This window comes from Passer domesticus, chromosome 19 (assembly GCF_036417665.1).
Source record: "Passer domesticus isolate bPasDom1 chromosome 19, bPasDom1.hap1, whole genome shotgun sequence".
Taxonomy (NCBI): Eukaryota; Metazoa; Chordata; class Aves; order Passeriformes; family Passeridae; genus Passer; species Passer domesticus.
This window is the reverse complement of record NC_087492.1, coordinates 3,362,680-3,378,190: the sequence shown is the minus strand read 5'-3', so window position 1 is coordinate 3,378,190 and position 15,511 is coordinate 3,362,680. Positions and strand designations below refer to the sequence as shown.

The window sequence follows — 15,511 nt, the reverse complement described above, 5'->3', positions numbered from 1 at the left end:
ATGTTATCTGATACAGTTTCATTCCCAGGAAGCACATGTTTCCGTGGAATATGGACATGGAATTCTCTCTTGGTCATTAGCAACCTCTGACATTTTTGTGGTGAGAAAGCTGTGCTGAGTTCTGACATCTTAATCACAGAGATGGCTTCATTTCCATTCCATGTCATGTTTAGGGAACTGTTGGCATGTTACAGAGAAAATGTAGACTAAAGATGTTGGAAAAAGTCTGAATTTGTTATATGTTGTTTTCCCTCTTGCATTATTATAAATATATTTTTTATCAGCAGGTCTGCTGTCATTTTTATTGAATAACAGGCAGGAGCTGATGATGCTGTTGCATGCTGAGGCCCTGCCTATTGGTAATCTATATTTATGCATTAATAAAGAGCCTTGTTACTCTGAGTGCCACAGATCCAAGGAGTATAATTAGTTTGCTATTAAATAGGTAAATACATAATTCTTTTATATATTCATGGATAGATGGCAAAGCTAGAGAGACAGCCAATTTTACAAAATAAAAGATAGATAAATGCATTGAATAATTTCATATTTTACTCAAAATCTCAGGAAGTTGGGGTGTTGCTCCCAGCCTAACAGCCTCTGGAAAAGATGTTTCTCCAGACTAGTTTCTGTCAGAAAGATCTTATGTAAATTATATATTTAGCAATATATGACACAGCTCTGAATTTTTGAGGGTGTTAGATCCATCCAGGATTAGATAAGTTGGGGTTTTTTTCCTCATAGCATTAATATTTAGAGGCTGACTCTTACATACATGTATATAAAATTTAAATAAAACTTAGGAGAAACATGAAATAATAAAAAGGGTTTTGGACTTACTGGTTTTTCCTCAACTCTGTTCTGAGCTTATCATTAAAATATTTCTCTTTAATTCAGCCAGCCAAGAAAGGTGTCCAGAAAGGTGATTGTGGCATATTTTACAAAGTTTTGTAAATTGAATTGACATTTAAGAATTGAAACAGTGACCCCCAGAAACAACTGCTGTCTGGTGGTTTGGGTGCTGGTTTTTTTTCTGCAAACTTGAGTGTATTTACGAAGAGGAAATCTGGAGAAGAATATCCATTACTAAATGCAATTAAAGGGGAGGGAAAACAACAGCAACTTACTGCAATTCTTGTAAAGAGCTTTGCTAAACCTCTGGGAATAGAAGCCACTGATGCTTCTGGTTCCAGAATTGTTCTTAATTATCTTATTGCTCTATTCTCTGTTTTTCCAGTGAACTTCCCTTGGTTCTAAAAATCATCACATTTTGCAGACAAATGAAGTGGAGAAGCAAACTGTGAGGGCTTTGCAGTCCAGGCACCTTGGAGGAGGAATATCTGGCACCAAATTCCTGTAGGTCAGTGGCTGTTTACTGAGACTGGACCACTTTTCAGAAGAGAGGATTTTTGTCAATATTTGTAAGTTCTGCATGTATATCTGAACAGCGTGGTTGGTTATTTTTAAACTCTTATTATTTGTGATGTGGCAAGGCATTCTAGCCAAAATATTTCCTTATTCATTGTATCAAACTTCTGTGTACATGGGTTTCAAGGATGTCAAGTACATTGTGTATACTTTTTAAATTAGATAATGCTTATTGTTGTTTTTTTTTTTTTTTTTACAATCCTTCCACAGATTTGTGAAGGTTATTTTCCTTGCAGATTTATGCTCATGAGGAAATTCAGCTTTGTCTTCATTATCAAATATATTACCAGGGTTTAGAAAGGAAAGCATGTATAATGTAGCCTCTTCTACACACTTATATTTATTTTGTGGAAAATAATTGATTGTGTGTTCTGTAGCCACTCACTGATGATTTTAGCTCAATCTGCATGAGATTGAATAAGACAAAAAAAATAAAATTATATATTACTATATTCCCTCTGTATTTTTTCTATATTTTATAGAACTGTTTTTATTCCTTTTTCACTGTAGTAATAGTTCTTCTGTAATTTTAGTATCTTGTTCCAAATAGAAATATCTTTATTTCTTATTTATAGGACAATTCAGTTAATAAGATATTATGTTATTTTTTCAGAGTGATTCTAAGGAGAAAAAGGACTTGAAAGGTGAGCAATTTAAATCGTAGTCATTAGTATTTTATCTGTGCTAAGCTAGCTAGATTGTTCCCAGTAATCCTAAAGGTACAAGTTTGCAGATTGATGTTTTCTTTATGTGTATATTGTAAAAAAATTATAGAAATTGCAAATGACAAAATTTTCTTCCCTGTCCTGCTTTCACAGGAAAATGTAAGTGAGCCTTGATGTAAATATGAATTATTCCCACAGAACTGAAAATCCAGCTTCAGTGCAGGTTTGCACACAACCCTCAGAATGTTTCCCTTGTGAAGAGAAACAACCTTGAAGTGTGTTCATGTTGTTTTCACCCTGACTGTACAGAGAAAATTACTGACCACTCTAATGTGATTTATAATTTGAGGCTTTTTAAAGATTTTCTGACATTGCTGTGCTCAGAGCTGTGGGGTTTCAGAGCATGTCTCCAAGCCAGCTGTGCAGCAGTTCAGATAAGATGTGTTCCACTGTCTCCACTGCTGGAATTCCAGGATATTTTGCATTCAGTGGCACGAGGACAATATTTGTCTGATTAAAATGGGTTGATAAGAAACCAAACAAAAAAAAGGCACCCTGTTCTATCTTCAGCAGAGTGTGTTATCTGTGGGGGTGGGCAGGCCCTGGCACAGGCTGCCCAGAGCAGCTGTGGCTGCCCCATCCCTGGCAGTGCCCAAGGCCAGGTTGGACAGGGCTTGGAGCAACCTTGGATAGTGGAAGGTGTCCCTGCCCACGGCAGAGGGGTGGAATGAGATGAGCTTTAAGGGCTCTTCCCACCCAAAGCATTCTCTGATTGTGTATTTGTTGCTTGTGTCAGGTTCTGTGTGGTTGTGAATCAGACAAGATCAGCTGTGTGGTTGTTCTTATCTGAGGTAACCTCTCCTCTGTGTTTCCGTGCCTCATGGCTGAGGTGACACTCACCTCTCGAGGATCACACACTCCAGTTTCCATCAGGCACTGCCACAACTCTGGCAAAGCCTTAAAGGATCATTTTCCTGGCTGCAGGAAGCCCCCTGTGCTCAGCATCCCAGAGATCAGGTTATGGCACAAGCGGGGCTTTTTCACATCCCTGATAGAATCATGAGAATGGTTTGTGGCACAAACCAGTTGGAAAGTAGAGAAGAAAAGCAGAGACTTTTTGGGGTTTGAGGTTGTTTAGGCTTTAGCAATACTGGAGGATGAGGCAGTGGTTTTAAGCAGAGGTAGCTGAGGCTGAGCTCTGCAGTGAAATGGACAGGAAGCTCTGGGATGCTCTGGTTTGTTTTCTGCATTCTGGAATGTGTAAGGGCAGTGGGAACAGGAACAGATGGAATAGAGGTAAAGACCCTACTAGACTCTTCTGCCTGTGGGCACAGTGAGAATGTGTCCATCTGCCTCATTTCTGGGATGAGAGCAACCAATCCACTCCCTGCTCTTTCTAGAAAACATTCCTGGGCAAAAGGGACTCATGGCCCTGTAAGTGCTGACTTGAGGTGTTTGTGTCCTTCCTCACAGACTGCTGGCTCATCATGTCCTCCATTCTTGGCAAGATGAAGAAGTTTGGCAGTTTTGACATGGAGGAATCTGAAGTGACAGATGAACACACGGATGGGGAGGACTCTGTCCAGGAAACCTCTGACAACCCCCAGGGCCCGCTCAGCTCCAGGGTGCAGCCACCCAAAAGCAACATTTTTGCAAGACGGGGCCGCTTTGTGATGGGGGACAGTGACAAGGACATGGCTCCCATGGACTCCTTCTGCCAGATGGATCACCTGGTGGCACCTTCTGTCATCAAATTCCATGTGAATCCGGAGAGGGGCAGACTTCACAAGTAAGTTTACCTGGTGAGATTTGGTTGTAATGAGTAGTTTGACAGCTGCAGGCCGTGGTTCTTAGAGCAGCATTTGTTCTCTGCACTTGAGCATGACCATTTTTTCAGTTTCACTGTTTTCTATGCCAAATTAAGGAATGTTGCAACTGAAAGTGACAATAACTGTTGTCTCTTGGCATCTCTAAAAATTTCTATCTCCATGGATACTATGCCCAAAATTGGCAGTAGGCCTCAGTTCACTTGCTTGAGGCTGCTCAGTGAATGGACATGGTTCAGAGTGAGAACAAGGGATTGCCTGGCTCCAGGCTTGCAGTTACACTGCCAAGCTCCCATGCCTCTTTGATCAGTTGTTCTCAGCTTTTCAGCAACAGAATTGTAATTTTATCAGGAGAGTTGCTTGCAGACTTTGTTCTTTTAGTCTTTGCAGAGGTACCTATCTAATCTGCAGTGTTTACTACTTCACCTGAGTAAATGAAGGACAGTGTTCTAGTAGTTGATAAAAATATCATAAATATCTGACTTTAGGTAACTGACATTTCCCCTTGTTAGGCTCCTATCTACAGATTCCATCACAGGCTGCTCAGAAAAAGCTTTCAGATTTTATGACCGCAGAAGGATCTTTGATGCTGTAGCCCAAGGCAACACAAAGGACCTCAGTGACCTGCTACTCTACCTTAACAGAACCTTCAAGCATCTCACAGATGAGGAGTTCAAAGGTACCCTTTAGTGTCATGTACCTTGAGTTGCCTTCTTCTTCCAGTAATGCTCCTGAGATGAAAATAAAAAAGATAATTATGTTACATGTCTGCAGGAGGTCCTTTAATAGCCCTATTGATGGGCAACCCATTGATTGGAAGGTTACAGGAGCTGAAATTTTCTGTGAAACACTAAATGAGGTTTCTTGTCTTTTGAAAAGAATCTCATTAATTCCTGCTTGCCTGGGTATAGATGGTGGGTTTGTAATCACTTCTATATACCTGCAATTTTTTGTTTTACAGAGCCTGAAACTGGCAAAACCTGTTTACTGAAAGCCATGCTGAATCTACAGGATGGGAAAAATGATACCATTCCCTTGCTGCTGGATATTGCAAGGAAAACTGGAACTCTGAAAGAGTTTGTTAATGCAGAATATACTGACAACTACTACAAGGGTAAGAGAAGCAGCTGCTGCAGTGAATGCTTGGGTGCTCAGAAATGGGGTCAGGCAGGACTCTCAAAGTCTTGTGCATGAGGCCTTATGCACCCCAGAGTTCTGGTGTGTGATTGACAATCTGGGCATTTGTGCTGGGGCTGTGCCCTGTTAGGTGCAATATTCTGCCATTTTTGATATACAGTGATTTAATGACTTGCATTTGCTGTTTGTGTGGCTTTTTTCCTGTTCAGTTGTAGAGCTTTTAAGCCTGCAGAACTCTCAGTTCCAGCATCTTACATGGAGCTGAGGGAATTGCAGTGCTGAAAGCTCTCAGTCTGTACTAAATGCTGAGGATTTCTGTCTGATGAGTGTCTCTGCAGGCCAGACTGCTCTTCACATTGCCATCGAGAGGAGGAACATGTACCTGGTGAAGCTCCTGGTCCAGAACGGAGCAGATGTTCATGCCAGAGCCTGTGGGGAGTTCTTCAGGAAAATCAAAGGGAAATCAGGCTTTTATTTTGGTAGGAGTGAGCACAGTATGGTCTTTATTGATGGAGCTGTCCTAGCAGCATCCCAAGTGCAAGCTGTTAAATAATCCTGTTTATGTGGGACTGGAGGCTCAGAAGTACCAGATGGGCTGTTCCACCTTTAGGCCAAACATTTCCTCCCAAAGACTGAGCTTATAAAGAAACACAGTTGGTAGCTGATGGTGTTCAGTGTGAGCCTGATGTCAGCTTTCCTTTGTTCTCTGAGCACTGTATCCTTTGTAACCTGCTCCTGTCCTGGCAGGGTTTTTTTTAAGCAGCTCTGTCTCTGTGATGTAGTTAAACTAAAGAAAACCTATGTTAACAGCTATCACAAGAATTGGTGCTGTTCCAGACAGAGAAATTAATCTTTTCTCACAGTGAAAGTTGAAAACAATGTGATGTTTCTATTTATGCACCTCTCCTTCCCATTTCTTGCCATAGGAGAGCTGCCTTTGTCCCTGGCTGCCTGCACCAACCAGCTCTGCATTGTGAAATTCCTCCTGGAGAATCCCTACCAGGCAGCCAACATCGCTGCTGAGGACTCCATGGGCAACATGGTCCTGCACACACTGGTGGAGATTGCAGATAACACCAAGGATAACACCAAGTTTGTAACCAAGATGTACAATAACATACTGATCCTTGGTGCCAAAATTAATCCCATCCTCAAGCTGGAAGAACTCACCAACAAGAAAGGGCTGACTCCTTTAACTCTGGCAGCCAAAACAGGGAAGATAGGGGTAGGTGAACAAAGGTGTTTGACTGTCCCATTGCTGTATCACATTATAGAGAGAACATGTAAAACATTTATGCAGAATGGATTTTAGAACTTCCTTATTGAGACCTTTTAGTTAAGAGGAACTGATGCTGCAGTTTAACTGCACAGCCCTTAAAGGCTACAAAGAGTGAGTGTGTCTGTGCCCAGCTGGTTTGTTCACACCCCACTGGTATGCAAGGCAACACCAGAGACAACAGAAAGTGGGTCTCTGATATCATCTGAACCACTGGAGCTCTTTTATTTCACACTGGCTGATGTAACTCATCTTCTGGCAGTCCCCATTCAGAGTGACTGCTCAGAGGTGTAACATCTCTGCTTTCCTCTTGCAGTTTTGAAACAGATAATGCTAGGTTGTAAGAGATGTTTGTATTTCCCATTTCCCATCACACAGTGAGAAAATTAACTCTGTTTATTTCAGACTGTGATCTCTGTAGAGCTCCAGTGGTTTGGCTTCAGCTCAGTTGAGCCAGGGAGAAATGACCCTTCCTGTGTTGTGGAGAGGCTGAGGAATGACAAGTCCATCAGCACTGAAAGTTGGTTGTATTGTTCTTTTGCAATTAGATTTTCGCTTACATCCTCAGACGGGAGATCAAAGACCCCGAGTGCAGACACTTGTCCAGGAAGTTCACTGAATGGGCCTATGGACCTGTCCATTCCTCTCTTTATGACCTGTCCTGTATTGACACCTGTGAGAAAAACTCAGTGCTTGAGATCCTTGCCTACAGCAGTGAGACACCAGTGAGTACTGCACCTCCTTGGCTGGGGGGAGCTTCATGATCCACACAGAGCATCTTTTCCCTCCTTTCCACGAAACACCAACCTCCACCCTGACCTTAAGGGAACTAGAGGGATCATTTGCTGAAGATTTATGGAATATTGGTTTTTTCAAAGTCCAGTATATTCTGGTCCTAGCAAAATTCTCCTTTTGCTGCTGCACAGAACCGTCACGAGATGCTGCTGGTGGAGCCCCTTAACAGGCTGCTGCAAGACAAGTGGGACCGCTTTGTCAAGCACTTGTTTTACTTCAACTTCTTTGTCTACACCATGCACATCACCATCCTCACTGCAGCTGCTTACTACAGACCTGTACAGAAGAATGAAAAGGTACATCACTCCTGTCATGTATCAGGGGATCCACCCACTGCATGATATCCCAATTTGAATGCATGCCCTTAGCATCCACATTTTCCCCATTCCTAAAGGCAGGAGAGGGATTTGACCCTGCTTGCTTCCCAGTCTTGCCCCCTTGCTGCAGCACATTGAGAAACTTAACCACTCCCTCTTCCCCCAGAAATGGAGTTGCTTCCAGCAACTGCAAGGCCAGCAGTTCTACTGAACATATCTATTTTCCTGTCTTCTGCAGCCTCCCTTCACCTTTGGTTACAGCACTGGGGAATATTTTCGAGTAACTGGAGAGATCCTGAGTGTACTGGGAGGCCTCTATTTTTTTTTCAGAGGGGTAAGATATTTGAAATTTTTCCTTTTGCTGTTTGTGTAGGTGTAGGAGAGAATCAAACAAGGTTTTCCTATTCATGAGCATTGGCTGCTTAGATAATCCATGTCTTAGTCAAGAGGTACAAATAATTGTCCTTGACCTGATGTCACTGGAAGGGTCCTCCCTAGCTCTTGCACCAGTGTTGGTTTTGAGCTGTTCTTGTGAGGTATTTGATGGGTACCAGCTCCCTGATACACGGGTCAGTGCTTAGTTAATTAATTCACAGGGGACATTAATATTTCCTTGATACAAACCTGGTCTTTGTTCCCTTTTCAGATCCAGTATTTCATGCAGAGGCGCCCATCTCTCAGAACACTGATAGTTGATGGCTACAGTGAGGTTCTTTTGTAAGTTCCAATATCTTTGATTTTATCTCAGTGTGTAGGATCTGTAGTTGAGGCTGAAGCCACCTGTGATAGGAGCTTTGCTATAATTCCTTGGGTCTTTGCTGCAGAGTTGCCAGTGGATATCCTTGAACAGATGGGTCTGGATCAGTGACCTCCTGTGGAGATAAAGCAAATTAAATGTCTGAATGTTCAGTTGTCATGCAGGAGTTAGGAATAGATTTACACATTGTTTGGTGGGATTTACACATTGTTTATGCAGAAATCCTCCCATTGCTAAGGGAGCTTTGCCTCACCAAGGTCCTTTCTCTTCCCAGCTGGACAATCCCTTGGGCTGCTGTGTTCCCAGCCCCCGTGGCCAGCTCAGCCCTCTGCATTCACACCACTCTTGTCTTCCAGCTTTGTCCACTCCCTTCTCCTGCTGAGCTCTGTGGTGCTGTACTTCTGTGGCCAGGAGCTCTACGTGGCCTCCATGGTGTTCTCCTTGGCCCTGGGCTGGGCCAACATGCTCTACTACACCCGGGGCTTCCAGCAGATGGGGATTTACTCGGTCATGATCGCCAAGGTCAGTGCAGGGAGTGCCTGAGGGGGCAGCAGAGCCTCACAGCAGGAACTTCTGCCAGCATCCCCCTTTCCAGGGCACACCTGGCCATGTCTGCCTCTCACATGACTCTGCTGGCCTTTGTTATTATTTTCTGAAGGAAGTGATATAATCGAAGTGATGTAAAAAAAAACCCCTGCTCTTCATCCATATGTTTTATAGCAGTCTTGATAGGATGATGATGATTATTATTATTTTTATTGCCTGCCGTGCTTCAAAATAACTATAATTGGGTAAGCATGGATGCAAGGAGACTGAGAACAGTTCAGGCTGCTCTGGTGGGAGATGGCCCAGCTTTCTACCAGCTGGAAATTTCTCCAGCTATAGATAAAATGTTGCCAAACAGAGCAATTAGCTAAGAGGCAGTAGCTGGCTAATAAACCTCTCTGTGATGTAGCCAGCCAGCCCAAGAGGGGAAGAAAGATGCAACTGCCTTTATGTGGTTTGTGCTCACAAAGAGGAAACTGTTCCCATGTGTGTGTTGCATTTGTGTGTAAACTGTTGCATGGATAAGAGAAAAATGTTTTCTGTATTAAAGTTTATTATCTCAGCTGGATAAAGAACAGTTCAATGCATGAACAGCCAGTTCAGAGCAAATACATTCTTGAGCTAAAGCAGTATTTTCTACCAGTTTTTGTTGCAGTTTACATTCAAATTTTAAAATCTTTTCATCTGTTTCCATGCTACAGATGATCCTTAGAGATTTATGTCGCTTCATGTTTGTCTATCTCGTATTCCTCTTGGGATTTTCTACAGGTAATAGTCTACTTGGAGTTACTTTTTTTACCTTAAAGAATCTCAGAAAAGTTAGTTTTTCGAGTTGCTTAGACATTTTGATCCCAACAAAAAACGAACAAATTACTAATTTTAAAAAAACCTCTTCAGAATAACGATTATTTGTAGTAATTTCATACAGCTTTTCAAAGTTGTAAAGCTGAATAGAAAACCATCCTTTTCTTTTAGAAAATCATCCTTTTCTATGTGGAGAAAACTGAGGCAGCACCTGCTAAGAGGGTGTCAGTTCTGGGGAATATTTTATAGGACATAAAATATGGGGTCAGTGTGCCGTGGAGGGAACGTGTGTTACCTCTCTGCTCGTTTTCACTGCTTGCAATGAAGTTATGATCTCAAACTGTGTTTCCATTGTGTGAATGTAATTCTCTTTTTGCCACAGCTGTGGTGACTTTGATTGAAGATGACAACGAGGGGCAGGAAACAAATATCTCTGACTATGCCAGGTGCTGCCACATGAAACGGGGCCGCACCTCCTACAACAGCCTCTACTACACCTGCCTGGAGCTCTTCAAGTTCACCATTGGCATGGGGGACCTGGAGTTCACAGAGAATTACAGGTTCAAGTCTGTGTTTGTCATCCTGCTGGTGCTCTATGTCATCCTCACCTACATCCTCCTGCTCAACATGCTCATTGCACTGATGGGGGAGACTGTCAACAAAATTGCACAGGAGAGCAAGAGCATCTGGAAACTCCAGGTGTGTTGGTGCTGTCAGGATGATGTCCAAAAAAAAAAGTGTGGGGAATTGTAAGAGATTTCAGAAAGAATCTTTAGGAGCTGACATGTATCTAAATGACAGGTCACTGCTTCTTTCTGATTCACCTGAACAGCTCCTAAAAAAAAGTGTGTTAGCTCTTCTTCCATGTATATTTGATGTTTCGACTAAGCCAGTGTTCCACAGATTTTCAGAACGTAAGAAAAGAAGTATTTTTGTAATTGGACAAAATTGTTTGGGCTTTGTATGATGGAAAATCCTGATAAGACTATGAAGAGAGAGATTGTACAAGGGGAAAACCAATCTTTACCAGAATCAGTTTTTGTTGGAGGTAAGAAAGAATAAACTTCAGTTTTATTCACTGGCAGTAATTCAGCATTTTCAGTGACATATTAACAAAGGGTGATGCTGCAGAGTACAGTGTCTGCTCCAAGATGTCAAAAATGATAAAAACTCAGGGTTTTTAAAACAAAGACAGAATTCAGGATTTGTTTGTGTTTGAGTCCCTCAGTGCTCTGCTTTCTTTCACCTGGCAGAGAGCCATCACAATCCTGGACATTGAGAACAGCTACTTGAACTGTCTGAGGCACTCGTTCCGCTCTGGGAAGCAAGTCCTGGTGGGGGTCACCCCTGATGGCCAAGATGATTACAGATGGTGCTTCAGGTAACCTGTTTGTTTGTGTATCAGGCCAACAATCTTGGTATCTGGTGGTGGGAAGCAGAACTTTCCCCCTGGAGCACTCTGAAGAATAGAGCACTAATAGTGTCTGCAATGGTCAGTTTAATCTGGGGTTTGGGTCAGATCTGAGGCTTGAGAGGTGACATTTTGTGGTATAAACTGATCCTGGAGCTGTCTGGTGATCCTTAGAATAGATCTTGGGTTTGTTGTCTCCCCAGGGTTGATGAAGTGAACTGGTCCACGTGGAACACTAACCTGGGCATCATCAATGAAGACCCTGGGTACTCTGGGGACCTCAGAAGAAATCTCAGTTTCTCCATTAAGCCTGGCAGAGGTGAGGCTTTCAGGGACCCAAATCCTGCTCTCTGGTGATGGATTAACTGATGGAGGGCAGGCAGTGCTTTGCACTTACTGACAATGCAGTGGCTGAGTTGATGGCATTTTCAGCCAGCACAAAATGCAAAGGATGAAATGGGCTCTTTGCTCACAGTTTGACTCTGGAGTAAAAACCAAGGAGCTGCCTTGGAGACCCCAAGCCCCAGAGTTTGGGAGTTCAGCATCCAGCACCAAAGCATTTCACTGTGCAGTCAGTACTTGCCACCTGAAATATGGAGAACTTGTGGAGCAGGATGGGGAAGAAAACCACAAAGTCCTTTCTTCCTGCTTCTTTCTTCTTCTTTCAGCAGCTTCCTGTTCAATCCACTTGTACATTTTCTTCTGTTTCTGTGGAGGGGGAAAAAAAATTAACCATTCCTTTCCTTTTTAGTTTCAGGGAAGCACTGGAAAACATTGGTTCCACTTCTAAAAGATGGAGAGAAGAGGAGAGAAGAGCCTCAGAAGCCACCAGAAGAAGTCAAATTAAAACCTGTTTTGGAACCTTATTTTGAGCCAGAAGTTTCTGAGGAGTTGAAAGAGTCAATTCCAAAGTCAGCCTAATTCTGGTTGCCTGTGCTGCTCCTCACAAGCAGGACAATAGAGCACTTCATTTACAGGAACAGGGACTTCTGGAAAAAGGTCAGAGGACTTAGGGAATTACCATGTGCAAGGATTTATTTATTACACTAAGTGTGCTAAATAAACTATTTGTTGTTTAAGCTCATGTCTTCATGGTTATTTTTTAATACAACCTTTTTAGAGTCTCTTGTATTAAAAAAATCATTTTTGTGAGCATGCACAGGCCCTGATTTTGTGGCTTTGCTGCCTCAAAACCCAACCAACCAAATTATTATGACACTGGAAAAGCAGTCCTAAAAGAGCAGTAAAAGTTACCAAGATGTTCCTGCGGGGAAAGTTTTTTGGAAAGCAGATAAATAAATGGGGACATGAAAAGAATACAAAATCATTTTCTCATAACACAAGAACAAATACACCCTAAAATTTTAAAGGTTGACTAGTCAAAACCAATGAAATAAATGTTTCTTTTACACTGTCTGGGTAAACTCCAGAAATTCACAGTTATTTTACTGAAGGTAAAAGCTTAACAAGATCCCAAATTTGACATTTATTTAGATAACAGATGAACTTTGCACAAAGTAAGAGATAGTGGTTATAGAGAATATATATTTCAAAGGTCAGATGTATAACAATGTACAACAATAATCTTGAAATTAGAAAGTTTTGTTCTTGACTTTGACAGCAACAAGGAAAAAATCTGGTGCTGAAAATCCATCTGGCTGGATGTATAAAGAGAATAAGGAAAAATATCAGAGGCAGAATAGGCAAATGTTCTGAAAATAGAGATGGGAGCCTTGGAAAGAGAGGAAAGAATAGGAGGAACTTTGGCATCTTCTTGAAAATTGAGTGGGCATAGAGGAGCTAAGGACAAGAAAATCTGATTTATTGACAGCTGGCCCCATATTTGAGTGCTGGGCCACAGTGCAGGCAAGAAAAGGTAAATGGTTTTACCCTATGTCCTTATGTCCCTAAAGCACTTGGAGTAAACAGCCTTTAACAGAGTGCACACACCACTCCCTGAGTCAGCCAGGTGTTTAACCAGGGCCTTCAGCTGCTCCTGGGGTTTCACTGAAGTGCAGATCATTTTCATCAGTAAATCTTGTCATTTTGCTGCATTTACTAAAATACTGGGATAGCCACTGCTTTTAAAGAGAAGCAGTCAATGTGTTTGTGCACAGGCTGCCCTGTGAGGTGAAATTTTGGGTTTCTTTTACTGGATCAGGATTTCTCACCGTGGTCCTTTCTCACTACAGAACAAATTTCAAGGCAATCTTTAAACATCCAGCTGCTTTATTTGAAATAGTAGCACCATCTAGAGGACTAATAATTCTTGTTTCTTTGGTTAACATCACTCAGGACAAATGTAATTTTATTTTCACAGAGTTTGTAGGGTATAACCAAGAAAACTGACCAAGGATTTGAAAGAATCACTTGAAGAAAGTCAAAATTTAAACTGGAAATAAACAGAATTCAGTGTCTCTGATGGACAAGGAAGCCACAGAAGATGTTTAAAGTAGGTGTGTTCAGTTTCATATCTCTAAACCCTTGGTAGCAGTCTCTAGATGCCACTCAAGGCTTCATTATGCTCCACTCTGAGCATGGCAAGAGACAATCCACATGTAAAACAAGCTGAGTAGGCCAGACAAGCTGAGACAGTGAAATAATTTATTATTTAATCTACCAAGAATAAACATAGAAAGGAGCTGACCAGAAAAACACAGTTGGTTGTCTCCATGCTTTGTGTGCCCCAGCAAATTTATGCTTGGAGGGACACCAGGATTATGATATAGCTGGAAAGCATTCATGAAATTTGTTTTCCCTGGGAGGAATCCATTTTTCATAATTACCAGCCTGAGTAGGGACCTAATTCATTGCTCAAAATCCACCCTGATTTCCATCAAGAGCCTGTCCAGAAGGGTTGGTCCCTGCCCTGGGTGAGCTGAACACATCCTACACCTCTGCTTCCTGTCCCTTCCTGCTCCAAAAGACCACAAAGACTGCAAGGGACTTCTTCAAACCAGAAATGCTGAAATTCAGGCTGAAAACATACATCAGAATGATGCTGTGGTTAAGAATGTAAATGCCCTGTATTTGTGGGATAGGGTGGTGCTGGTGGGGTTTTGGTTGCATTTCTAAAATCCCTTAATCTTCCCTGGGAAGCAAACAAAGTTATCCCACTTTTCTAGAGGGAGTTATTACCAAGCTCTCAAAATTTCCAGCTAAATCATGACTTCAGTTCCTGCAATGGACACAGATTTATATTTATTTCCCTCAGATGGGGAGGTTCAGCTTGGCAGTGACTCCAATTCAGGGAGTTTTTGTCCTTCAGGATCAGCACCTTTCTGTTCCTACTGCTGACACGTCCCCTGAGGAGCATGGCCCTGCAATAAATGATCTTTATTTGGGTTGTTTTGTGAAGGTTCTGCTCACCTTGACAGATTTTGCAGGTCTTGAAAAAGTCTTTTAGTCTGAAGTTTGTGTAATTATTTCACACTGAACAGGGTTAGAAGCAGCACATGGCTCCTGTGCTGTTCTTTGTGGCTTGCAGGGGGTAAAAATCTGTCTTCTCCCAGTTATTAATTACATTAATTTGTCTCCACTTAATAGGAGATGATCAGGTTGGACAGCTGTATATAAATATATATATATATATATATATATATATATATATATATATATATATATAACCCCCAGCTCCCAATAACCACAATGGAACTGGAGCAAAAGAAATGGAGGCTGTTGATGTGCTCACCTCCCATTAGAGAGTGGCAGCTGTAATTAACCATGACTGTAAATGAGTGTGGATGGAGATAGCAGGAAGGGGTGAGCTGGGCTCAGCTTCCCTGGGAGGTGACAAGGGACCCATGAACATGTGGAAAAACAAAGCCACAATCTCAGTATTGACAGCATTTCCACACCTGAGATGCAAATGGTCGAGTCAGCCATGAAAACTGAGCTTTGAAAGCTCCAGTAATTCCTAAATTATTGAGGAAAACACACACCTGAAAAGCTTGGAGCCACACATCCTGTTGTTCATGCACCCTCTGCCACAGCTGCACTGGAGTGTGAATATCCCCTAATTAAACACCAGTGTTAATCCTTTCTGAGGCAGGTTTTAGTGGGGTCTGTGCAGGGCAGGGCCCACAGGAGGGGTCCCACACCATGGGTGGGGCTGCTGCTGTTGCCCTGGCCCCTCTGGTGCCACTGTCCTGCTTTGCTGCTCTGCTCAAACTCATGGCACACAATCAGATTTATTTGTCACATGCCAGCTCCTTCTGTCACTCTTCTGTGGCCTGGACATCAGACTCACTCAAGGGTCTTTGCTGGAGCCCTCAAATACTCAAAACCCCACAGGGTGTGTGCTCAGCATGTGCTGCTGTGCTACAAAACACAGGGGATCCTGCCAAGCCCAGCTTTAAGGGATAAAGCCAGAGCTCTCAGCTCCTGAGGCTTCAAGTTTTCAGAATCCCATCAACAGGAATTTTATTCCTATTGTTTTTGTTCAAAATGTTGTGGTAAATCTTCCAAACTCAAAAAATCTCCATTAAAAATCCCAGGCAAGCTGGGGATCAGGCTTTTGATTTTGATCAGGCTGATTTGAGAGCAGCTT

The 15,511-nt window shown here is 42.3% G+C and overlaps 1 protein-coding gene across 4 annotated transcripts; it reads left to right on the top strand.

Moving 5' to 3' along the window:
* Positions 1 to 1,270: 1,270 nt before the first annotated feature.
* On the top strand, positions 1,271 to 13,301 carry TRPV1 (transient receptor potential cation channel subfamily V member 1). Of its 4 annotated transcripts, XR_010349418.1 has the most exons (18): positions 1,317 to 1,421; positions 2,042 to 2,072; positions 3,567 to 3,882; positions 4,432 to 4,598; positions 4,881 to 5,033; positions 5,395 to 5,535; positions 5,983 to 6,281; positions 6,881 to 7,057; positions 7,259 to 7,423; positions 7,683 to 7,778; positions 8,091 to 8,161; positions 8,558 to 8,723; positions 9,449 to 9,515; positions 9,934 to 10,250; positions 10,805 to 10,932; positions 11,166 to 11,281; positions 11,714 to 11,961; positions 13,283 to 13,301. XR_010349418.1 is itself a non-coding variant. In XM_064394870.1 (17 exons), the coding sequence occupies exons 3-17, from the start codon at positions 3,581 to 3,583 to the stop codon at positions 11,881 to 11,883; spliced, it is 2,535 nt and encodes an 844-aa protein (XP_064250940.1). In that variant the 5' UTR covers positions 1,271 to 1,360; positions 2,042 to 2,072; positions 3,567 to 3,580; the 3' UTR covers positions 11,884 to 12,041. The 4 variants fall into 4 exon arrangements, 3 of the variants coding, with proteins under 3 accessions (XP_064250940.1, XP_064250939.1, XP_064250941.1); XM_064394870.1 differs by lacking the exon at positions 13,283 to 13,301 and having other exon boundaries at positions 1,271 to 1,360; positions 11,714 to 12,041; XM_064394869.1 differs by lacking the exon at positions 13,283 to 13,301 and having other exon boundaries at positions 11,714 to 12,041.
* Positions 13,302 to 15,511: the final 2,210 nt, after the last annotated feature.